The sequence below is a fragment of the Globicephala melas genome, chromosome 2, assembly GCF_963455315.2.
Source record: "Globicephala melas chromosome 2, mGloMel1.2, whole genome shotgun sequence".
NCBI classification, from domain to species: Eukaryota; Metazoa; Chordata; class Mammalia; order Artiodactyla; family Delphinidae; genus Globicephala; species Globicephala melas.
The window spans coordinates 23,970,150-23,996,627 of NC_083315.2; the positions used below are offsets into that span (position 1 = coordinate 23,970,150).

At 41.7% G+C, this 26,478-nt stretch overlaps 1 protein-coding gene across 5 annotated transcripts in view; it reads left to right on the forward strand.

The window, feature by feature from the left end:
• The window catches only part of SFMBT2 (Scm like with four mbt domains 2), a 209,344-nt gene that overhangs the window by 88,139 nt on the left and 94,727 nt on the right, over window positions 1–26,478 (forward strand). For 4 of the 5 annotated variants that reach the window (XM_060293330.1, XM_030836909.2, XM_060293332.1 and 1 more), the window contains exons 5-7: window positions 8,747–8,835; window positions 10,488–10,734; window positions 18,089–18,186. In XM_060293330.1, coding sequence (XP_060149313.1) covers window positions 8,747–8,835; window positions 10,488–10,734; window positions 18,089–18,186 — 434 coding nt within the window. Of the gene's footprint in view, window positions 1–8,746; window positions 8,836–10,487; window positions 10,735–18,088; window positions 18,187–26,478 lie in introns of those variants that run through there. The other variant, XM_060293335.1, reaches the window with a different exon arrangement.

Consider the following 26,478-nt stretch of genomic DNA (forward strand, 5'->3'; position numbering starts at 1 on the left):
TGGTCCGGGAAGATCCCACATGCCGCGGAGTGGCTGGGCCCGTGAGCCATGGCTGCTGAGCCTGCGAGTCCGGAGCCTGTGCTCCGCAACAGGAGAGGCCACAGCAGTGAGAGGCCCGCATACCGCAAAAAAAAAAAAAAAAAATTTAGTGGTCTAATCTCAGCCTTACTCTTCCTTGTCCTATCAGCAGCGTTTGACACAGTTGATCATTCTCTTCTTGGTGGAAGTTCTGGGGGGTGAAGTTGAAGGGGCTGAACAGTGACTGAAGAGTTAAGTCTTCTTTGCTAAGTTTGGTTTTGGAGGGGAGCAGGGAGGTAGGAAATTGTCAGACAAGTGAGTTCGAGGGCTTTTTAAAAAAAAAAAAAAAAAAAAAAAAAAGGGATGAGTGATTCCAGAACTTGTGGGTGATGGTTTAGCCCAGTGTTTTTCTTTCCCCAGCAGTTATACGTCTAGTCGCTGTAGTTTTAGAGGGGCCTGGGTGGTGAGTCTGAGTGAGGCTTAGTGGGGACAGAGGATGGGAAGGTTGAAGGACTCAGAGTGTGTGGACCTGGGCTGGGCAAGATTGGGAGTGGGTGGATTTTTAAAAATTTCATTGGAGTAAAATTGATTTACAATGTTTCGTTTAGTTTCAAGTGTACAGCAAAGTGATTCAGTTATACCTACATATATATCTATTTTTTCTCATTTTCTTTTCCCATATAGGTTATTCCTATATTACATACAGGAATAAAGAGTAGAGTTCCTTGTGCTAGACAGTAGGTCCTTGTTGGTTTGGAAGTGGGTGGTTTTAAAGGAAGCAGAACAGGCATGGCAGTGGATCCCTTAAGGAAAGTGCCACCTCACCTCTTGTGTGTCCCTGACAGGGACATTCCGTGATGCTCCTCCAGATATTACGTAATCCCACCAAATCCCCTCAACAATCCATTCCTGCAAGTAGATACGTAGGGAGGTACTTGCCTTACTTAAACAGGCAAAGTAAAATACAAGAAGAGCTTATTAGAATCAATTCATTCTTCAGTAAGTTGCGACTTGCATAAGTTGTAGGAATAATTTAACCGAGAAGTGAAGTTTCAGAGCAACTGCTCAAGCCAGATTTGGAGTATAGGGGTAATGACATCTGGTTTGAATGAATGCTGAGTTCTGTGATTATCTCAAGTGGGCTGTTTTACTTGTTTCTATGTGCTTTTGTGCATAATATAAAGAACAGAAGTCTGATTTGGATGTGGAGGAAATGTACAATAGACTTTAGGAACTATAGTGTGCTCTGTTGTGTCAGTTTAAAATTATGTATAAATAGCTGTGTGTGTAAAACATTCATATTGATGTAAGCACTGTCTCATCTATTCACAACTGATCTCGTTCTCCTAAAAAATACCAGCAAGTTACTGTCTCCAATAATGATCTTTGTGCATGGGGTATCCTGTATATTGTGTTAAGACTATTATTTCTAAGTTTAACCAGAGAGATTGCATTTCACTACCATATAGCAGGTGATCAATTTTATAATAATGTGAAGCAGGAATAGAAGATAAAAGTGAATTGGATTCCCATAATGGTTTATACTGGGAATTATTTTCCATGAGGTAGATTATAATTTTTATTGAAGTATAGTTGATTTACAGTGTTGTGTTGGTTTCAGATGTACAGCATAGTGATTCAGTTACACCTATATATATATCTGTTCTTTTTCAGATACTTTTCCTTTGTAGGTTATTAGAAAATATTGAGTAGAGTTCCCTGTGCTATACAGTAGGTCCTTGTTGATTATTTTATATATAGTAGTGTGTATATGTTAATACATTTTTTTTAGATTCGACATGTAAGTGGTATCATATGATATTTGTCTTTCTCTTACTTGCTTCACTTAGTATGATCATCTCTAGGTTCATCCGAGATTATTATTATTTTTTGTGCCAGTTTGTCAGTGTTTCATGATGTGATCATGATGGCAAAATTAGCATTAACATCCAAGTTAGGGAGAGGCGGGTAAGAGACTAGAAGGCAAAAAAGTCACCCTTTTTTGAAAATTCTGGAAGGAATTTTTATTCTAATTATAATTTTTCAAATTAATAAAACATTAATATGTGATTTTATACTCATGGCCATCATTTTGTATCCATTGATTTGGTGTACAGGTTTATTCAAAGTTAAATTTGGATTGCAAGAAATTGTTAGCCTGTAGTTAAAACATCACTTGGAGACATTTCATATATGTGCTTCTGAAAGAAAACTTAGTATGTTATACAAACATTGGAGTGCATTAAAGAAGGAATGGTTGGCTACATTATCAAAGAATACTTCACTTTTTACAAGGGTTGATACTTTACCACTTGAGTAATAACTGCTAGGAAGCTTATATTTATTTTCTCATTTAATCCATACAACCATGTAATGAAGTAGCTGCCATTAAAAGTCACCTCTGACCCCGTGATAAGCTAGTTTCAACAAAAGATAACTTCTTATCTATTCCCAATATTGAGGAAATCTCTCAGCATTGTGTGGAGTATTAAGTAGCAAAGGCCTTTCTTTTTAAGGGATACATTAAATCATTTATGCAGAAATACTGACCAAGGTTTTAGTGAGTATGGCGTGAATGTTAAACGTTCTAATTATGTAGAATATTCTGAGGTCAACTTATTTTTTCTGTTTCAACCTAAGGTTATCATTGTCTCCATCATTTGCTTCCAACAATTCTTAGGTAATTTCTTTGTTGAATTCTGTTCTTTGGAGCGAAATAATAATAATATTTCTTTTTGTAATTATACAAGTATATTTATATAATGGAAAGAGGTCTGAATTGAAACTTTTCCTCCATTCTGTGTAAGTTCTAAGGAATGTGTGAGTATGTGTGTGTGTATTTTTGTGCACGTATATATGATTTTTATGACATTCTTCACAAGTTATATCTTAATTGAGGCTGTATTTATTATTAAAGACAGAAATACTTCTGTCTATATGTTTGAACCCCGGTAGTATGTAATGTGGTCCATTGCACTTAGTAGGAGCTTATCAGTCCTCTCCAATCATTTTATAATCTATTCTCTTGTTTGTAGGAACAATTTAATTTGAACCCTATGTGAAATATTAGTACAGATTCTTTCCTTTAAAAATCTCCAAGGGAGAGAACTCTACAGTCTTTTATTCTTAATAATATGTGTAAGTGCTTCCATTTATAATTCAGGATTCTCTGTTGCCTCATTTCTTTAGCAAACTCTGTGTTAAAGAATCTTTTCCCGATAAGTCAAAGGCTTGCTGCCTCACATTTTGTAACGGCCCAGTTCTCTGGTGAGCTGGGAGTAGCTGTGGATTGAACAGTCTTATTTATCTCTTCTTCCTCCAGAAACCCCATTAAAGTGATAGTAAAGGAATAACAAATACATAAACCAGCAACAGAAAGAATTGCAGAGGCACCAGCGCAGAAAGGAAATTTCACGTTTCTGGTGGCCTGAGAGCTGATGAAGGCTTGGTGACTGGTGATGCTTGGTAGGGGCTGCCGCAGCCCTGGACACACGTGCGGGCTGCAGCTGGGGGGGGCCCTGGGATCCCCCGCAGGCAGCGGACTTTGGATTGAATGCCCGGTGGGTGGGAGTCCCGCGTGGGGCTGAGAAGCACAGCGTTGAACGGGGTGCTTGTAATTGGAACACCTCCCAGGCTCTGTCTCCCCTACCCCTTTGGTACAACCAAGGACCAGAATCCACAGGCTCCTCCCTCAAGCTCACCTCTGAAGAAATGGGCAGAACTGACTGGGGAGAAGCAGGGAATCTAGTTTGGGAGTTTGCTTCACAGAGGGGAGTTGCTTAGTGCCCACTCTGAGTCAAAAACCTCTGTTCCAGGACACGAATCCCACTTTCAGGCTTTCTCTAGTGTCCAGTTTAAGTATGATGCACGACTAAAGGCCACCAGTCACTCCAGGAGAGCCTCTGATACAGGAGAGAAAGAGGCAGATACAAAAACAAAAAACCCATAGGAATCAGAGGATCCAGGGCACAGAAAAGGAGAACATCCTCTAATTACTATAATGAGGGGTTTTGAAAATGGCGTCTGGTAAGAAGAATGTTTAGAAGAAAGGAACAATCAAAGAGCAAGAAAGAACCATTACAAATTAAGAACATGACTGATACAATGGATTCAAGTTGAGCAAATGGCCAGAAAGAAGAACAAAATATCCCCTGTTTAAACTCTAGGACTGTAAGGAATGTGACTTTCCTTTTACCCACAGTGTGTTTGAGTGAAAGTGGCCTCACTGTTCATGGTAATTGTCCTCCCCATCTTTCAAATGAGCAGAAAGGCATGATACAGCCGACTTCTCCATGGACCTGTCTTTTCTATGTGGTGACAGGGAAGGAGAGCTAAGTGTGTCCATCTGACCCCAGCCCAGGTCTCAGTGCTCAGGATCTGCCTGAATGGGCAGCTCTGATGGGTGACTTTGTGTTCCCCCAGACCAATGTCCATAGGAAACAGTATCCTTGAGAAATGGTGAATTACTTTATGTTTACATGTGCTCAGTGGGGCTGGAAATCCACCAAGAGTGGTGGTTTCCCAAATTCTGAAAAAATGATGGTAATCTTCTGCCTTTCATTTGGAACTCCTGTTATAGACAGCTCTCTAATAAAGCAGTTGTAGGATTTGGGGGTCATCTAAAATGTCTTCATAAAAAGAGTGTGTGTGTGTGTTGGGGGGGGTGTTTCCTTTTTCTGAAACTCAAGTTCACGATGGCTTCCTTAGGTGAGATGTGGGTACCTCTCCAAAATGAGGCATGAAAATGAAAAATGTAACTGGGACTTCTAAAAAAGTGAAGTTGAATCTTTATATAATGTTGTAACAGTAGAACCTTGAAAACATGTTCATGAGAATGTTGTAGAAAGATCCGGATTTTATTCTTCTTATGGACTTCCAGGAGATTCTCTCTATAAGTTAAAGAAATGGGAAAATGATTACCAAGTTGTGGATACACTTTTATCCACCTAAAGTTGCGGAGTTTTTCCAGTTTAATCATTTCTTTCTTGCTGTAAAGTTCACATTTACTGTAGTTAGGTTGCGTGTTAAGTTTTCTGAGATTTAATGTCATTTGAAGAAAAAGATAAGGACCATAGGGCAAGCAATTGGTTTACATTTGAGAGAGATTTTTCTTACATTCATATGCCTTGATTTTGAGTCTTTGAAGAGAGATGTTCTGTAGTAAATTAAAATTCATAGTTTAAAATTTTTTAGTTAGAAATTTATATGTGGAAAATTACAGGGCAGCTTGTATTGCAGTGAATTCTCAGGGCTTTCTGGGCAGTTTTTATTGTACTAGAATTTAACTGAATTGAATATTGTCTAAAACAAACCCATTGCCTGGGAATTGTAAATTCATCAGGCATAGTTTTGTATATATGGCAGTACGTCTTGTCATCGATTTTTACATTTGAAAATTGAGAGTTTTCAGAACTAAATGTCCACTGAAATAGTTGTTCTAAAATTAGCACAGTTCCTGAGAACTGTTTTCTTTCTACTTTCTAACCTAAAATGATTGGTGTACCTTTTGTAGCTAAGATACATTTTTCCATGGAGAGCCATTTGTCTAGATATTCTGTGGCAAATAAAAGCGTGCTTCAGAGCCTCACGCAAAAGCATATTAATGGACAGTTACAGGACCTTTGGAGTGCAGGGCCCCGGATATGTAAATTTCACAGCCATCTCCAGTGTTCTCTTGCTGTGACTCAGACTATTTAAATTTCAACACTGCACAGTGTCTTCACAGGGTGCATACGTATTTCAGAAATTCTAATTTAACTTTGATTACATGGATGTTAGAAACAACCCTTAAATGAAAAACTGAGTTTTCTTCTCATAGGGGATGTAGACATAAGTTCTGTCAGTCACAGGACAATGTTTCCCTCGACTGTGCTAATTGTCACCCTTTTGGAATAAAAAATGAAATGCATATTTATTGGATGCTGTTGTATATTTTGTCCTAATCTTGAAACTTTTTTTAAGCAGTCATTTTCATATTATCTCTGTCATGCCTGCAATTTAAATGGTTGATTTCTCTGTATGCAAAAGCTTTGAGAATCATAGATGCTAGTGGAAAGACTCCTTATAAGTTTGGCATCTGCAAACTCGAGTTTGAGGCTGGCTCTGCCCTTGTTTTTCCAGTGAACTTGGGCGAAAGTTAGTTAAAAACAGCCACCTCGTAGCATTATTAGGATGATCAAAAGATACAAAGTAAATTAAAGGGCTTTGTAAAGTGAAAGATAAATACAAATTTTAATTAATTTATCTGGTATTCCATTGCTTTGGTCTTCTCAGTCACCTTAGGCAAGCAGCAGAGCTGTCTTAGTGCATTCGGGCTGCGGTAACAAAAATACTGGGCAGCTTGTAAACAGTGGAAATTCATTTCCCACAGTTCTGGGGGCTGGATCCAAGTCCAAGATCAAGATACAGGCAGACCCCATGTCTGGTGGGAACCAGCCTCCCGGTTCACAGACAGACGTCTCGCTGTGTCTTCACAGGGAAGAAGGGGCGAGGCGGGTCTCTTTGATGAGGTTACTAATCCCACTTATGAGGGCTTCATAAGTCTCATGAACTTATTTAATTCTAATCACGTCCCCAAGGTCCCACCTCCTAACGCAGTCACATTGGACATTAGGATTCCACAAATGAATTTTGGAGGTGACACAAACATTCAGTCCATAGAAATGGGTGTAGCATTGAAAAATGTTTGCTACACCTGCTAATGATGGAAAAGGACCCAATAACACAGTTTTCGCCCCAAGTATATGCATTTCCTTATAAGTATGTATGTAGAAGGTGGTATTTTATTTGAGGAAAAAAATCCCGAGTAGTAAGAGATGTTGAAGAGGTGGGTTGCTCTTTGCTAAGTGGGTCCAGGTCTAGGACATTGTTGTCCCACCCAAAGCTGGGATTTCCAACTTTGCCCAAATCCCTTTCGTCTTGCTTGAGTCCCTTCCATTTTGATGTTTCTCTTGGTCTTATGATCATTAATGGGTGATGGTGGGAGATATTGACTGAGCTGCAGGTTAGTGATTGAAATAGCAGGTTGCTGCCACTGTTCCCTAAGCTGTTGGCAGTTCTGCCAAAGCATGTTGAAAGTTTCCATCTGCAGTTTGTGGGAATCAATAAAAAATATCTGGTGAGAATGTGTAATAACTCAGTATATACTTATAACAAAACTAGGGTTGTTATTTATTAATTGCATAGATGTGCCAGGTATGGTTATATTTTTCTGACGGGTGTATCTTCTTTAATTCTTATAGCATCACACAAGGAAAATGTTGTAGCACTAGAGGAAAGAGTCCAAGAGAAATTGGGTGAATTACTCAAAGTCATGTAGCCAGTGATGGCAGAGCCCAGCTCAGAGTCCGGGTCTTCGCCACACCGTGAGCTTGCTTTTCCCACCACCGGTGTGCCCTATTTCCCTTGGGTAATAACTCTGTTCCTTTAGGTTTGAGCTAGAAATGGTTGCATCTTGCTTTGAAAGAACCTAAACAATCTATGAACTGCTTGAGTCTCGAACCTTTCACAGCGGCTATGTATTGAACATGGTACCCTGGGCAGTGTCTGGTCTTCATGGGATGTGAAGGTCGGAATCACAGTGGGTGGATGGGAGTCTGGGCCAGTGTGCTGTTCTCATGTGGCCGAGGTTGTGAATCCTGTGATGCCCTGAGAAGGCTTGGGGCCTCTCCCAGGGGTGGATGTAGCCCTAGCTTTGGGACATCTGTAGCCTGGGAGCTATGGCAAGAAAGTTACATCTTTCTCAAGTCTTGGGTTTGAAGCACTTGTAGAATGCAGGCTTCCAAAGGCCAATATTTCTTTTGCAAAAGATGTCTCAAATGCAGTGCTCTCACCACTGTTTGGGGCCCCAGACAGCAGCTTCTACCTTGGCTTCTCTGCCGTTAGCTTCCTTTGTCTCCCTTCAAGCCTTTATGCTATTTTCAGATTCATCTTATGCAGAGATTTGCTGTTTGTTAAACGTGTGTGCTGGCTTTCTGGGCTGTCCACCGTTTTATTCCATTATTTCCCAATGCTCTGTGCTCAGGCCGGGCCGTGTGTCCGAGGGCTGCACTTTCTCCATTTCCTCCCTCCATCACTCTCATTAGCATATGATGTTCCTCTCAGCCTGCAAATCCCTTCTTCCTCTTCTCTGCCTGTATAATAAATCTTAATATAATTCAGAGCCTGGCTTTATTTCCCCACCTGGAAATAAATAAAGCACCCTCATGGAGCTGTTTCTTCTTGGAACCTCCTAAATTCTGTGCTTCGGAATATTTTCTAGGTTTTTTAAAAATAATTTTGTTCTTAATGGTTAGTTAATTCATTCATCAATTTTCTTTCTTCGGGCTGCGCCGCGTGGCATGCGGGATCTTAGTTCCCCGACCAGGGCTTGAACCCTCCCCCCCGCATTGGAAGCGCGGAGTCCTAACCACTGGACCGTCAGGGAAGTCCCTCTTCTTTGTTGTTTACAGAAGTTTCTGAACAGATGATAAGACTTCAGGGCTTCACATTCTTTCATCTCCTTGGTGCCTAGCAAAATCTAGGCACGTGGTAGCTGTGAAGTCACCCACTGCTGACAGATTTGTTGTTGCCATTTTAGTACTTCACTTAAGCACAGCATTTAAAACGAAGAAAAGTCATGAAAGAACACATGTGTACAGAAAAGTGCTGGGATTTTTAACATGTTGAAAGCTCCACTGATTTGTTGAAGTGTGTTTTTTTTTTTTTTTTCTCTCCTTTGTCTCACCAGCAATCAAAGAGAAGTACACGGACTGGACGGAATTTCTCATTCGTGATTTGACTGGTTCCCGGACGGCCCCAGCCAGCCTCCTAGAAGGTGTATGTATTGTTATCCAGCTATTCTCTGTCTGAAGCAGCACAGTTACATGAGCTCACACCTAACAGCACCTTTGCATATATCCTTCTGCGGGTACATGCGTCCACACGGATATCGGTGTCCAAATAGCGTAACTTCCTGTTTTTTCCCAAATTACTTAGGTTACTGATTCTAATGGCACTGAAGAATCTTCACCTTTGGTCCAATCAATAAGTGGAAAATTCGCTTTTATGTGAACACATTTTAAAATAATAACATGTTAGGATAGGTATCCACTATCCTATATGTTTAAGACTCTATCTTATGTTAGTGAATGTATATAAAATCCTGTAGAATAACTGTTTTGTAGAGGTGATGACTAAGCCTATATGTGCTGGGCTGTAGTCTCAAAGTGTATTGATAAATGGTTCCATTAACTATTGTATTCCGGATGCATTATGCCGAAATTTAAACACATACACGTTAAGTAATAGAAATGGCTAACCATATTTAAATGTGGTTAAGGTCATTTTAAGGTACTGAAGTAAAAACAGTTTAATCTGCAATCTTGATGGTGATATGAAAATAATTTTATCATAAAACATTTTAATATTTACATTCTAGAACAGGAAGAGAAATGTACTGTTATAAATAATTATTGAGTCACCAAATCTGTTTGAAGAATGCCCCTGATAAAGGGGAGAACACAATGAATGACCAAGAATACAGTGTGGATTTTGACAATCTCATTATTCTCTTAACATTAACCATAAATTTCTCACCTGTCATAAATGATATTGATATTTTGGAACACCACGGTCTAAAATATAGTCATCTGGTTTTGTTTTGTGATGATTTTTGCCTCGTGTAGTTTTGTATCTCAATGGCTACTAATTTAATTGTTTGGTTGACAAATCAAAATGATGATTGTTCACCCTTTCAAAAGGACAAATTGTTTTACTCTGTTAAATTTTTTAAACATATTTGCCTGCAAGGCTGGCTGAACAAACACCCTTTTCCTATGCAAACATGCGCTAAGAAGGTTGCTTAAATGGGGCAGGTGTTATATATATTTTGTAAACCAACTATGGGGTTAAGTGTACAAATTACACAATAGTCTAATTTAGCTGATTATTAATGTGTATTAGGCATTCATCAAAAATGTCCTCTACACATATCCATGCATTACTCACGTAATCAAAGTACGAGAGTGTCCTGATTATGCGAGCGGGGCCATCGTAAGATAAACGTCTGCTGAGTCAAGGTATAAATTGATCGCCCCATATCAGATGTGTCCGTCTATGGGAAGAGCAGACATTCCGCTACCGCATGTTTTCTAGCTCGAGGCAAATTTGGTGTAACGCTTCTTAAAAGCACCCTCGTTCCTCACAAATGCAGTTTTATCTGGGAAGGGTGATTTGTTTGGTGAGAACTTAGCACAAACTGTCATTTTCTATTTACTTGTGGCTTTGTTGTTGGATACAGAGTCGGGTATAATGGATGTGTGCGCGGGAGGGGAGGGGAGGGCGGGGGCAGTGGGGTGGAGGGAAACACCAGACTGTTTGCCAGTAGCTTGGATGATGGTGTGAAAAAATATTATCTTCTGCTGTCATCTGTTTCCATGAGAACCTTAAAATAAAGTTTAAAATAAGGAGTTTTGCTTCTGTTTAAACAGCCTCTGCGAGGGAAAGGCCCTATAGACCTCATTACAGTTGATTCCTTAATAGAGCTCCAGGATTCTCAGAGCCCTTTTCAGTACTGGATAGTTAGTGTGATTGAGAATGTTGGAGGAAGATTACGCCTTCGCTATGTGGGATTGGAGGACACTGAATCCTATGACCAGTGGTTGTTTTACTTGGATTACAGACTTCGACCAGTTGGTTGGTGTCAAGAGAATAAATACAGAATGGACCCACCTTCAGGTAAGGGCCAGAGCTTTGGCTGCTCTCAAGCGTTTTAGAAAGAGATGTGATTATTTTCCTGGATGTCTCTCTGGAAAATGTATTAGCTCTGTGGTGTCTTTTACATCTGTACTTGTGGATATGAAGCGTTTTAACTTCAAATACTTTCTGTAGCAAATAGAACCCAAGACTTCTATGAATAGCGTTCAAAAATGAGAAAGCAGAGCTGGAGGCCGTGGAGAAGTTGATCTGGTTCCTTTGCAATCAATGGTTTGGAAATGAAACACACACTATAGTGGGACTTGGTGATATTCTCTCTTTTTCTTTAGGAATTTGATAGTCTTGCAAGTAGGTTCTAAAGTCTTTGTACTTCTGCCCGTCCACCCATCCACCCACCCACCCATCCATCATCCATCCACCCACCCATCCATCCATGCGTCTGAATATCCAAACCAAATGCTTATCATTATGTTATCTGTCCTGACCTGGAAATAGCAAAGAGAAAATCATCATGCTTTTTTCCCTGGCATATCATAGACTTTTAAGTAGCTTCAAATACCTTGTCAAATGACTTTCCAGAGACTTAATTGGGTAGAAGAGTGCATTATTCTTCCTGACATACCTAACTGGGCAAAAATCTCAATGTTTATGAAATAACCATTCTTGAATGTTTACTACATGCCAGGTGAGTTTACATCTGCTCGGATGTTTATTTTGATTCCAAAAAACTATTTCATGTGACTATTTCCTTTTACAGCAGAGAAAATTTGAGACTGAGTTTAAGCTACTTGTCCAAGATCACCCAGTCTGTAGGAGGAACGTGCTGTAATTCAAATTCCCAGGTCCCCTCCCTCTTCCATCCAGTTCCCCCTGCTGCCTCTGACTGGCCTTACCAACCTTTCGATATGTAGCTTCAGAACAAAAATGTTGGATTCTTATGGAATTAAAGACGCCAAGGAAGGAATACTCCTTTCTTCCCAAATTTGCTGATTTTCATTTTGGTCAATTTCACAGGTTTATTGGAAGCAAAGACTTGGCTCTTTCCTTCATTAAAATTGCCAGAGACTTTTTTTCCCTCCCATCTTAGTTGCCAGTGTTAGTCTTGAAGACATGAAGCTGAGGCGTTGTATTTCCCTTTTCCGTCAGTCAAGGGCTTTAATTGAAAAAACGTCTTGGTTCTGTGTGTCATGTGTTTGCATTTGAGTTGAATTTGACAGGCATATAGACATAGAACATGGTATTTTATTAGTATTATTGTTGTCAACGTTTTGAGAGGCAGCCAGGAAATCCATTTATACCCTGAGTAATGTGGGGATATGATGACAAACGAAGGGCCTGTCAGTTCCGTGAGAAGAGATCTAAGCTCACGTTTGCCTTGGGATTCATAACCTAGCAGGAGAAATTTACTCTGTGCAGAAAGTTGGGTGTATAAGTCTTAGCTCGGTATCTAATTGCTTTATAAATGTTAAGAAAAACATATATTTGCCAGTGTAAAAATTTATAGCAAAGCAAAGGATTACTACTGGCCCTTAGGTTCTGTGCAATGTACCCTTCCCGTGACATCATGGACTCATACTCAGCAGCCAGAATGGAAGGTGTCCCTGCAGAAACTAAGGAAATATTTCCATAGGAGAGTTCTCTCTCTTCCTGTAGATAATTTGATGTCTTTACAAGACAAGAATAAATTGTGTTTACTCATCTTATACCCAAAGAGAGACTTTGGGTATAGCGTCGTCCCTCGGTATTCACGGGGGATTGGTCCCAGGACCCCAAGGATACCAAAATCCAGGGATGCTCCAGCCCTTTGTGTAAAATAGCACAGTACAGTTGGCCTTCTGCATTCGAGGGTTGGAGGTGTTCTGCACCTGTGGTTTCCCCTTCCCAGGTTCCGCGTTCGCGGGCTCCTCCATCTGTGGTTTCTTCCATCCGCGGGTTCCGCCCACTGCAGGTGGAATATTCAGGACCTGTGGGCCGGGAGGGCTGACTGGACTTTGAGAGTGAGGCCGTGCCAGGTCAGCCTACTCTCGATGCCCTCTTTGCTGTGCTGACATCAACACCTTTGCTAAAAGTAACCATAGCTCCTCCTTTCCTTTCCTTATTCTTTCTACTTCTTGAAGGACACAGTATTTCTCAACCGTTTGGTGTGAATAGAGATATAGAAATAGGTGACAGAAAGTAGCTGGCTAGTCAGTCTTCAAACACTGGAGGAGAAGGTGCTGGCTTTTATGCTGTCCGCCAGCGAGGAGCCTGCATCCCATCTTTGGGTGGAATCAGAGGACACGGGGTGGGGGAATGGGAGGTTAGAAAGAGGGGCAAAGTCACCTTGCCCCACTCAACCCACCATCAGGATTGCAGTGCTGCCGGGGTAGGTGGAGTCCAGCTTCAGTGAAGACCAGGTGAAGGAATGGAAGAGGGTAAAATGCCAATAATCATGGGAGAGGCAGTGGCTTCCCGCGGTCCTTAGTGATTCAGGCGTTATCAGGACAGGACTGGGAATCCACGGGTGCCTTTTCTTCAGTGCTGAATGGAAGGCAAATCATGATTAGACAGACCTGGAGCTGTTTTTCCAGCTGTGTACCCCTAACGCCTCCCCTCATTCATTTATTTTCCTGCCCTGTGGCCTTCTCTGTGTTACTCGAGCTTTCTATGCGTGTCCCCTCTTTTGGAATGCTGCTTTACCATGCCCCCACTTCATCCAGACCTTGGATGAGAGGATTTCACTCACCGCTGAAACTGAAAGTGCGGGACCCATTCTCTGCTGTGTCCCCTGACACCCTGCCCAGCACATAGTAGGTGCTCAGTAAATATGTGTTGAGTGAGTTGACTGCATAAAAACTGGGTGTGTCTAGACAGAAGGAAGGAACCAGCCAAGTCCACCTTCCAGGAGCCAAATAATTGATGGGGATTTGGAAGCCAATTTGGAGGGGAGAGCCCAGGTGGACGCACCTCCACACAAGGAGGACTGTACTGTCCTCTTTCCCCTGAAGTGTTAGGGGGGCTTCTGAGCAAGTAGAGGTGTGATCTCTTGTTTAGCACCCAGGATGGCTCCAGGATATAAGATGCACGGGAATGTGGTCTGTGGGGTTCAGGATGAGAATTTCTTCCTTTAAAAGGGTCCACGTGTGAACAGAGCTTGAGAAACCCGACAGAGTGGAAGGAACATGGGCTTGGAGTCAGGGTTCAAGTCAGCTTCTCTTTCCACTTCTGTCACTGGCTACAAAGCTTCTGGGCAAGTTACTCTACTTTGAACCTCAGTTTTTACATCTGTAAAATGGGGATAATCATACATTTGCTGTGCTGCTAAGTATTACTCGGGTGATTGGTATTTTCTAAATATTCAATCTGTGATCAGAGTTTTAAGATTATATTTGATCTTCTAAGAAATTTAAGTAGGTCATTGAGGTCAGGGGTCATTTAGAGGCCCCACCTACTTTCATATTTTTGGATGTTTAGAAAGCAAGATAGAATCTGACATGGTTTTGCAGAAACTAAAGAGATGAAACTTTTTGAAGTTTAAGAAGAATCCTTATCTCTATATTCTTTTGTATATTTTTTCCCTTCATAATCTTTATGTCAACCATTTCCCCCCCTTTTCTTTCTATTTTAGGTAGTTTCTGGAGCCAGAAGTTTCTGAATCTAATTCAGATGCTTCTTACTTGAACTATTTCTCATTCAAAAAGAGTTGTTTGTTTTAGTTCAGGCTACCTTAACGAAATACCATTGATTGGGGGAGGGGGCTTGAAAAACACAAATCCATGGTTCTGGAGGATGGAAGTCCAAGATTAGGGCATCAGCATGGTTGAGTACTGGTGAGGGCTCTCTTCCTGATTTGTAGATGGCCACCTTCTTGCCGGGTCCTCAGCTGGCCTCTTCTTTTTTTTTTTTTAAATCTTTTGGCCATGCTGCATGGCATGTGGCATCTTATTCCCTGATCAGGGATCGAACCCATGCGCCCTGCATTGGAAGCATGGAGCCTTAACCAGTGGACCACCAGGGAAGTCTCCCGGCCTCCTCTTTATGTGTGCATGGAGATGTATATATCTATATCTGTATCTGTATCTGTATCTGTATCTATGGGGTATTGAGAGAGAGCAAGCATGCACTTGAAAGAGAGCTCTTTGGTGTCTCCTTTTACCAGGGCACTAATCCCATCATGGGGGTCCCACCCTCGTGACCCCATCTAAACCTAATTACCTCCCAAAGTACCATGGCATTGAGAGATTAGGCCTTCAACATACTAATTTTGGAAGGACACAAGCATTCAGTCCATAGCACTTCCCAGTGTCTTTTAAGAAGCATAGATGAGCCTTTCCTTACTGGTCAGAGCCTGGTGGAAAAGGAAGGAGAGGAGGGTGTGAGGTGCATGAATAAAGGGGATCACCCCTCCAGGCCTTCGATCACCCGAGGCTGTGAGATGATGATTTTGTTCACTCCTCTTCCTGCCACACTCTCTGTGAGATGTCCTGCCAACATGCACAGAGGGGGACACCTCGTTTTCACTCAGGCTTCTAGTTAAAGATGAATCAGGACAGGTTTTAATTGCTTATTACTTCCCACCAACAGAAATTGACATGATACACTCTATTAAATTACCTGCAACACGATCACTTTAAGAACCTGTTTTATGTTCTTTTAATGGTGCTATTTATTGTCCGTACACTTGCCGGCGTAACCAAGCGCCTCTCTGTCTAATGAAACACACGCATGGACTGTTGCTCTCTGCTTATTGAAACTAGGAGGTGTTTAGCTTCTGCAGGTGGTTGAGCGTACTGACAGAATTGCAGTTGCTTTTCACCTTTTAAGACAAGGAGTATGCCCTGCCATGGGGTTGAATTCCATATTAGGATTCAACGTCCTCAGCACGAAGACGAAGAATCTTAAGATTGTAGGATGGAGATAAAAGTCCCATGAGACTTCCTGGGTGTCTTCACCCATTCAGGCCGCTGTAACACAACACCACAGACTGGGTGGCTTGTAAGCAGGAGACTGATTTCTCGCAGTTCTGGAGGCTGGATGTCCAAGGTCAAGGCAACAGCAGGTTCAGTGTCCATTGAGGACCCACTTCCTGTTCATAGACAGCGTCTTCTCACTGTGTCCTCACCTGGAGGAAGGGGAGAGGAGCTCTCTGGGGTCTCTTTTATAAGCACTCTAATCTCATCATAGGAGCTCGGTCCTCATGACCTCATCACCTCTTAAAGGCGCCACCTCTTAATGCTGTCACCTTAGATGTTTCAACATATGAATTTTGGGGGAGGGGGGCATATTTAGATCAAAGCACCAGGCTTCTTAGGCTACTTTTGTTTGGTTTGGTGGAACAGACGTGGCATTAGGTGGATGCAGCCTTCTAGGGTGATGTGGCTGGTCCAGTCCTGCTCTGCCAGTGTGTGTGAGCCCAGGTGTCAGGAGAGGCTGTGAGCATCCCTCTGGGGGCTGCCTGTCTCCTCGCTCAGTTCTGAGTTTGGACCTGACCATGTTGGGTTTTCATGGCTCTGGCCTTGAGTAATTTTTAAGCCATTCTTCTTTTACCCTCTTCTCTGCTTCAGGGGCTCCCCTTCCCACCCAGAGACCTCAGTTACAGACTGCGGGAGCTCGGGCGCCAACACTTCCTCTTCCCTTTTTCTATCCCCTGTATGTCTGCAGACCCTTCCTCTGACCTTCTCTTTGGAGGTCACCATCCTTTTCCATGACTTGGTCCTCCTTTTACTACCATGTCGAGTTTGAACTCCCCATCGACCTGCTTCCAGAACCCTGGAAGAGTGGATTTGTTTCTGTTCTACTGAGGAAGTCCAGGGTCTTAGTTATTGTTTCCCTCCTGACCCCGTCTTGAACTGCTGCCCTTGGTGTCCTCTGGGCTTTGCTTCCTAGAATCCTGAATTGCCTTCCCTTTTCACCGGGACTTTGATGCAGTGCCCCTGAGCTGAGCCACTGGTATATTCCAGGGAATCTGCCTCACCGTCTCGGGACAATTGTAGGGCTCCGTGAATTGGTCCTTCTCCCTCCTTTGTGGGACTCTGTGATAAGCGAGTCCTCCCTCAGGACCCCCCCCCCCACCTGTGGAGGTTGGAGGGACCATTCATTCATTCTCTGTAGAGGTGTTTGTTGTGGGGACCTCACTATGTTCCCCCAAACTTGTATACCAAGGAGAATTACAGGCTATTTTGTCTCTGATAGAGAAACGCCAAATTGGGGGAAAAAATTCTGCAGCGACGTAAGAGCATAAATAAAAGGCTTGAACGCATTATAGACACTATACACAAGTAGAGCCTATCTTGTCATTAATTATCCTTTATGTGACTTGGTGTGTCTGACAACGAGGGGCGGTGGGTAGTGCATTGATAACCTGGCTCCTTCTGACAGCATCTCTCACCTAACCATAATTGTGATAGTCTGAAAAGACTAAGTAAACTGCTGAAACACAGGTGCTTCAAGCTCAAGGTGAGTTCAGAAGCTATGATCATCAAAATATATGGCCGCCTGCTAAAAAGCAGACATGCAAGAAATTAAAAATATAGCCCCAAAGGCTTAATGTTGCCTTTTAACTGTGCTTAAATTCATATTCATATCCTAGCTGTCTGTCTGAAGTAGCCTGGGTTGATATAGGGAAGGTATAAACATATCTACTCCAAGTGAGTGCTTCTGCAAATCCTATTTTGATAAGGTCTTAAATCTGTTGAGATCAGATCATAAAATTCCCCCGCAGTTTCAGCAATCGGTAAAAACAGTGCTCAACGAATTTGTTCTTTTAATTTTGTATTCAGACGGTGTAACCTCCTTTCGCAAATCCCTTCCTCCCACTGCCTGGGGGAAAACATGGGCAACGTGATGTGTTAGCAACATTTCAAGTGTAAATATTAGACTTGGTTGGTAAATTTTAATTTACCTTTTCATAATTTCCTGACTTAAACGCGGACTATTTTTAGCATATGAGAGCTTGGAGATTTAGTGAAAAATAGGCTGTCATAACTGCAAACGCCAGACAAGAGTCTTTTCTAGTTTGGAAATTTATCAGATAATAAGTTCTTCATCCATGGATCTTACTTCCCAGGTGTTGGAATGGAATTCGGGGCAGTGGATGGATGAAGTGTGGTTAATGTGATTTATACTATTCAATTATGCCCAGAATGCGTGCGTATATTCCCTGAAGAAGAGCCCTGTTAAGTTTATTCTTCGTTTCTGATCGCAGAATCCCAAATTGCTATTTAATTTCAGGAAATCTCTCTAGCAGGTGGCCTTTTATGGCGGGCAGGGTGTGAATTCTTAGGACTGCTGCGCCTGCCAACTTATTATGAAATCCTGAGAAGATGAAATCCGAGAAAGAACCACCCAGTAGAACATTTCAGCCCTTAAACTCTTATGTGATTTGCTGTTGATACAGAAATCTATCCTTTGAAGATGGACTCAGAGTGGAAAAGTGCTCTGGAGAAATCCCTTATTGATGCTGCTAACTTTCCTCTTCCAATGGAAGTGTTTAAGGTAAGACGTAGATTCATAGCAGTTTTTCTCTGCTTTTCGAGAATAAACTGTGTAAAAAGTTGCCCACATCAAATCATTTCCCACTATTTAAAAAGCTACCTTCTTGGCCGGTGTTCGTTTGAAATGTTTAAAATGTTATCTGTTCCATTTTGCTCTGCTTTGTAATCCTCCCAAATACCCATGTTCCAAGATAATGCTTAAAATCTTTTATCAAGTAATTAATAAGGATATTATAAGGTAATTTGAATCTTAATAAATTTTTTTTCAGATTTACATTTTTTTTCTCCATCTTGTATTATTATGGAAATCTCATTTTCACCCTCTCACTGCTTACCAAAGAAACAAAAGAAAATGGAACAAGTCTAATTTTGGTATTTGCTCGGTAAAGATGATAGAAAATGATGCTTCTCTTGATGGCTTGAGAAACTCATGAGTATCTGTTGGGTAGTAGGCCTTCCTCTAATAGACAATGAAAGAAATGTGCCACGACTGAAAGAGATCACCTAGTTCTTAAAACTCTTAAAAATTATGCTTAAAATTTATATGATGTGTAGAATATTAAGTTCTGGGCAGGAGTGATCCCTCCAGCAAGAGGGACCCATAAAACGGTCTCTATTTGGAGCTCGAGTAGGTGGGAAACAGCTCTACATGGACCGTTTCCTAGGAGACTTGTGGATGGGCTTGTGATGGGCTGATGTAAACCTGCTTTTCAGTTCCGAGCGGGCACATTTCTGCAGGGCCGTAGAAGTTTCATGTGGAAAATGAAATTAAAATGGTGTCTAGGTACCGCCTGCAGCAGGAGTGTGAGGCTCGGACTGGGGCGCTGGCTTCCTGGATTTTATTTACGAGGAAGTCCTCGCTCAGAACCTTAACCTAGCAGGGTGAATCACTGATACTCTTGTTCAGCACTTTTCTCATTGGCAACATTGGACTTAAGACCTCTTCTGAAAATAATTATTAAATTATTATTAGCAGTAATAATCACACTGATCATGCAACATTATCTTGGGCTTTTTTTTTTTTTTTTTTTTGCTAACTGACCAGATAACTTCTTTTTCCTCCTCCTTTCCTGCAAAAAATAAAATAAAATAAAAATTAAGAAAAATAGCATTTACTCTTCCGTGAACTGGCTCCACTGCCTCTTCGGAAGCCAGCCCACCACGCTTGTCACTCGTTTGACCTCTGCAGCTGGTGTCCACTGTCTTTTCCCAGTGGCCTTGGTGATATTAAAAAAACACTTTTATTGAAGTAGAGTTGAGTTACAATGTTGTGTTAGTCTCAGGTGTGCAGCAAAGTGATTCAGTTACACATATATATAAGTGTGTGTGTATTTATGTATTCTTTTTCAGATCCTTTTCCATTATAGGTCATTACAAGATACTGAGTATAGTTCTCTGTGCTATACAGTAGGGCCTTGTTGTTGTTTATCTATTAGATATATAGTAGTGTGTATCTGTCAATCCCAAACTCCTAATTTATCCCTCCCCCACTTTCCCCTTTGGTAACCGTAAGTTTGTTTTTGATGCCTGTGAGTCTCTTTCTGTTTTGTAAATAAATTCGTTTGTATCACTTTTTTAGATTCCACATATAAGTGATATCATACGATATTTGTCTCTGTCTGACTTTCTTCACTTAGAATGATAGTCTCTAGGTCCATCCAGGTTGCTGCAAATGGCATTTCATTCTTTTTTATGGCTGAGTAGTGTTGTGTGTGTGTATACACCACACCTTCTCTATCCATTCATCTCTTGATGGACAGTTAGGTTGCTTCCCGTAGTGATAGTTTAAATGTGTAAATGTGATCGTGTTCCTTGCCCTTGAGAAAATAAATTTTATTTCAAAATAAAGTATGAATATATTTATTTTAGAATATATTATACACATACATTTGAAATGTACACGTGAGGAGTTCACAGAGTGATATAGTGGAAATACAAATCCTCCCTGCCCCCCATCTAGACACGGGAAGTTGCGGGTCCATTAGCATCCCTCCACCTGACCTTTCCTAGCTGTGGGTAGCCAGCTCCCTAACTTTGGTGTTAACCATTTCCTTGCCTCTCCTTGTAGTATTACTACCTATGTATGTTTTCCTTAATATTACACAACTTACTTTTGACAACACGAGAAACAAGACCAGCCCTGATTGTTTCAGGAGAGGGTGTTTTCCTGCTCTCCAGAGTGGAGGATGACTGGACAGTGCCTGGGTCCTAAGATGGCCTCACTTTCCCACAGAGTTTGCAGGCGAGTTGAGTAGGCACAGTCCTGAGCTAATCTTAGGGAATTAGTTGGGTCATCAGCCAAACTGTAGCTTGAACTCCAGGTACCGGACCTCCCTTAGAAATGCGGACGGATCTGGCTCCGGTTCTCAGAACAGGCCCAGCACAGCATTTCTGTGCAGTGACTTGAATGTTCTCTAATGCTCCAGGCAGCGGGACCTCGAGGGGTCCCTGGGACCTTGCTCAGAGTGTGGTCAGGACAAGCCAGGTGCCGTTAACAATCTGGGTCCAGCTTACGTTGGCATTTTGTCCTCAGCTTACAAAGATGGTAAAACACGGCAAAGCATCTTAGTGCTGGCAGCCTGCTCTCCTCTCACCTCGAGTGACTGAAAGAATCCTGATTCTGTCCTCATGCTTCCCTGACAGTTTAGGTGTAGAATTCTAGGTCAGCTGTCACTTTTCTCAAGAATTTGGAGGTTTTGCTCCATTTTTCCTTTTCTCCTTGGGCATCTTATATTCTCCTTTTCTCCACTGTTGTGAAATTTCACGATGCTAGGCCTTTGCAGGTGTCTGTTTCCATCCAGAACGCAGGGTACCCCGGGTGTCTGCAACTCATACCTTTAATTTTGGGGATGCTTCTTCTAAAATGACGCCTTCCACCTCTCTTTTCTCTGTTGTCTTCTTCATCTGTGACCAAGTGGTAGTCCTGGGCTGGCTATGTAACTTTTTCTTCTTCTTTTCATTTCAGGTTTTCATTGTCTCCTCTGTTTCTGCTCTACCGTCAGAGGTTTTCTCCACTCATTTGTGCTGTTGGGTTTTTATGAGCCCTTGTCTGGTGCTTTTTCTCTGAATGCTGCTCTGTTTATGGCCTCCTCTTCTTGCAGCCTGGAAGCATGACTTTATCTTGTTGGAAGTATTGATTTGTTAAAGTTTTCTTTTCCCAGAGTAGTTTGTTTCCTCCATGTTGCTTTTAGTTTCTAACTTTCTTGCTAGAGGCTTTCCTTGGAGATCTGAGAATCCTTGACTGTGCGCTCTTGAGTAGGAGGGAGACCGGAAAGCTGAGGGCAGGACTGGTCCATGTAGGGGGACCTTCTTTGTGTGGAGCCTACTTCTTCGTATGATGGTTTTTCCTCTTTAGGTGATTTCCAAGGAGGAGAATTTCAACTTCCCACCTGGGGTTCAAGGTCGAGCTGCCCGCATTCTAGGAGCTGAGTGGCAAGAAGAGAGCCTGGGGTTTCCGTGCTGAGTTTGTATTTTCCTGTATCCACAGACCAGGGACCACCTGCTTCGTCCTCTTCTGAGGAAACTGGAGGGCCACTGGTCTGTAGAGTCAGGGAGGGGAGGATACCTGGGGTCCAACTGCTTCCTAGACAGCTCCCCACGCATCTTATTCTATCACCTCCCACTCGCCCCCAGTTTCATACATACCTGCTGTTACCGGTTTCTGAGTCTCCTGAAGGTCCTGCCCTGTTCATTAGGCTGGGTCTCAGCTTTTCTGTAGGAGGCTTGGGACTTGGCTCTGTTGAATATGTTAAATTAGTTGCTTCTTGTTCACCTGCATTTTAGCTTCTATTTAGTTTCTGTTCAAGGGGCTTCACGTCTTTAAAATTCTTTACTGTAATTTTGGTTAGAGTTTAGGAAGAGGTGAAATTAATGTGTGTTTTTAGTCAGCCGTCTTCATGTGGGACTCCCCTTTTTAAAGTCTTGTAGCTTGGACTGTAGGGTAAACTCCCACATCTTTCATTCAATGAAACGTAACTCCTTGGCTATAGTCATACTCAGTAAATATTTCTCAAATATACGATGAATTATTGAATGGACAAATGCATTTAACTCACCGATTAATGTAGTTACAGATTAATTGGATATGCACTTATTATTTAGAACTATGAATACTAAGACTCAAAATATATAAACATTAATAATCCTCATATATTTTAAACTAACAATTAAGTAACTCAGTAAATGTTTATTGAGCAGTTACTCTCTACATAATTCTCTTGACCCGATTCCAGGGTTTCATAATTGTTTATATTTTCCTCTAAAGTACAGTTGCCTCCTTCCCTCACTTTAATGTTTTTCTGTTAGAAATCAGACTACTATTTTTATGGAGTACAGGAGAATTCTCCCTGTCCTCAATATTTTGTTTATAATTTATGGTTGCTTTTTAAAAAATATTTTATTTTATATTGGAGTTTAGTTGGTTAACAATATTGTGTTAGTTTCAGGTGTACAGCAGAGTGATTCAGTTATACACACACATGTATTCTTTCTCAAATTCTTTTCCCATTTAGATTATGACAGAATATTGAGCAGAGTTCCCTGTGCTGTACAGTAGTTGCTTTTAAGAGTAGATACTGAATATTTTCTATTTTTCACAGGGCCTACAGGATGTATGGAGTGGGCAATTAATAAATAAAAATTAGCTGAATTGAAAATTCTGTGTTCTTAGAGCTTGTGAGACGCTTTTACAAATGTTTTCTTTTATTTCAATTTGACAGAAAAGAAAGGGGCAATTTTCTGAACCAGACTTTGTATGGAGGGAATATTTATACACTTAATTTTGAAATCCTGAGAACAACCACTATTAGTTTCCTAAGGCCGTTGTAATAACATACCACAAACTGGATAGCTGGAAACAAGGGAAATCTATTCTGTCATGGTTTTGGAGGCTAGAGGTAAACATCGAGGTGTGAGCAGGGCCACGCTCCCTCTGAAGGCTTTGCGGGAGACATTGTCCCGTGAGTCTGTTCTCACTTCTGCAGAGGGTTGCCTGCAGTCCTTACCATTTCTTGGGTGTGACAGCAGACCTCCAATCTCTGCCTCTGTCCTCACATGGCCTTCTCTATACGTGTCTGTCCAAATTTCCCCCTTAGGGACACTGATCGTTTGATTTGGGCCTGTGCTAAGGCAGTGTGACCGCAGCTTAACTCGAGCGCATCTGCAGAGTCCGTGTTTCCAAATCAGGTCACATTCGCAGGTTCTGGGTGGATATGCCTTTTTTTTAGGGGTTGCTGTTCCACCCAGTACAACGGCATTTCATGGATGTACAGTAATTTAAGAAACCACATAGTAATATTCTCTACCAAGTAATTCCACTTAAATGGAGGTAATTAAGTTCAGAAGCATTGCACGGGGCCATGGGATAAGGTTCAAGCTCTCTTAACAGTTGCTTCATTTTAATAAAAATGAGAGATTTATCGTCCTTAATTTGAGAGAACACTTTAAGTGACTTTTGGTTGCCATATTTTACTGAGAATTCTGACTTCCCTATTTGGAAAATGCAGGTAAATTTCAAAGCATATATTTAGAAGAAAAATAAGTAATTAATGAAATGAGTGCCAAAAAAAGGGGAAGGGATTAAAAAATATTTTTTGTTATTGAAACATGAATAATGAACATTTTTTTCTCGTAAACCAGTCTCATTATTTAGAGACCCAGTAGACTTGCTGAGAATAATCCATATATCAATACTAATTTATTTGAGAAAAATATTTAGTATATATTCCTGCACTGCAAATCAGCAAGGTCTCTCACTAGCTTTCTTTTTTACTTATTATATTACCTTTGCAAGCCATCATATGATTAACTTATGACACATCCCACTGTCAAATAAAGTGAAATGCCCCAATTTCAATAAAAGCTTTTTACTTTGTCTTCACAAAGGACTACTAGGGTGGGTTTCTCTCAGAGTTTGTTTCTGTCATGAAATGAAGTTAGTACAGGGCTAATCCAGGTTTTTGGCCAGGGATTTTTATACTGCTTCAGTTCTAATTCACTGAGTATTTACTACAATATAAGGAGTAGATGTGAGGTAATTTAGTTAAGTTTTAAAAATAGGGCCAAGGGAGACTAGACAATCAGAGTCTAACTATAATGAAGGTAGTATTTCATGTGCGAGGCGCTCATAAGCCTTTTATAATTACTGCTACTTTTCATTTTCTGCTGTTCTTGTAAGTTGTAATCTTCATTTGTGACCCCTCTTGTTTGCAAATGTTAAGTTATAGAAGTCACTGACAACTCCTATATACATCAAAAAGACCTGCAAATAAGAAACAGCAGTTCCTAATTTGCCAGGTAATTGAAATACAGTACTTTCCCCTTAGAGGAATACAGATGTTCAGTCCAGGGAAAGCGGGGGCTTTTCAGTGCACCTCATTTGTGACTACACCTTGTAATTGCAAGGAAAGAACATTATTTGAAATGTCACTAAAATCGTCCTTCATTTTTACCCCTTAAAAAAGTGAAGTTGTTTGAATTTTTTTTTCATTCTTTCTGTTAACAAAATATTAAAAACCTTTGGTGTTTGAAATACCAAAGAAGCTATTTAGAGATTTGCAGAAGAGTCGAAGGAACTCTAAATAAAGCATTGAGCTGGGGCCATAAACCTTGCATGCCTTCTATGTCGGGGTCCCTAGATCTGCCGCCAGGTTTGGTAATTCACTAGGACCCAAGGTTGTTATAATCACGGTTACAGTTTATTATAGTGAAAGACAGATGGCAAAATCAGCAAAGGGAAAAGTTTCATGGGGTGAATTCTGGAAACCCACACACACGCTTCCAAGAGTGGTCTCCCAGAGAAGTTGCCCAAGGCAACTTCTTAATTCTTCCCATAGCGTGTTGGGCCAACATGTGCTAGGGATGCTCATGAGAGACTCACTGCCCAGGGCTGTCACGGGGGGCCAGCTGTGTGGGTACCCATCTTGCCCAGCACGTACCCGTCTTCCAAACTCCCAGAGGAAAACTGGGGGGGGGGGGTCAGTATAAACCATATGGTTGGTACAAACCGTGTAGGCACAGTAGACCACTCTTACATTTAGGGAAGATTTCATGTCATTGTCGGGTTCAGTTTATCAGCTGTGTCCCCATAGGCCAGCCAAGACCTGATCCTGGAAGCAGACCTTTCTCGGGCCTGCAGTCTCAGGCCTGCTACATGTGTTGGTTCTTCTCTTCACACCTCCATTCCGTCCCTTCACACAGTCTGTTGGCTCTACTTTCAAATTCCATCTGGAGTTCAATCACCCTTCACTTTGTCCATCACCACTACCCTAGTGTAAGCTATCATCCTCCCTGGACTCGTGCATTCATTTCAGAATTTATTTCTGGGCTTGTTACTCACTGCCCCTCTACACTTTGTTCTTCCAAGAGCAGCCAGACAGCTTCTTCTAAAACAAAATTCAGATCATGTCACTCCACTGCTTATGTGGCTTCTGATCTGACTCAGGTGTGATGTGCCCTCTGAGCCGCTTTGCTGCGCGAGGTTCTCATACGCTCTGCTCTACCCGCCAGCTTCCTGCCATCCGTCCAACACACTAAGTCCTCAGGCCTTTGCAGTGACGCTGCCTAGAAAGTGGTCCCTCTGGCCAATGCCTCAAGGCTTCTTCCCTCTCTTTCTTCAAGCCTCTGCTTAAAATTTAAAAAAGCACCCTCACCTCCGTCTCCCCACAGCCTGCTCGGCATTTATCCGCCCACATAGTCTGCATCAGTTTGCTTTCTCTGCGTCTGGTCTGTTTCTTCTTCCTGGAATGTACCCTCCGTGAAAGGAGATTGTTTATTTTCATGACTGCGCCACCCGGTGCCTTGAACAGTGCAGCCCGTCTTAAGCACTCAATATCCATTCTTGAGTAGGTTAGTGAAAAACTAAGTACAGATCTCAACTTAGAAAGTTAAAGGCTCAGGAGAGGTCGTCAGTACAGCTTGAATGAAGTTTAAGTTCCCGCGAGCGGTTCCGAATAACAGGGATGACTTTGTACAGAGAGGAAGCAAAGGGCTTGATGGGTCCTGTTTGGCGGGTTCAGTACCAAACTGGTACTTTCATGATCAGCTAAAAATACCCCAGGTCAGTTCTTGGCTCAGTGGAGGAAATAGTTGAGAGCACCGAGAAGAAGATTAGGGATGAATTGAAATTAAGAAAACAGCTCAGCATAAAACCCCCCACGTTCTATGACACCCCATTGCAGGTGAGCTTACAGGGCCAATGTTTGCTTCTTGCTGGACGTGATCACAGAGTAGAGGGAATATTGCCTCCTGTATGTTGCCTGTGGGTTTTTTCTTTTCAAAGCATCTGGCCCTATGA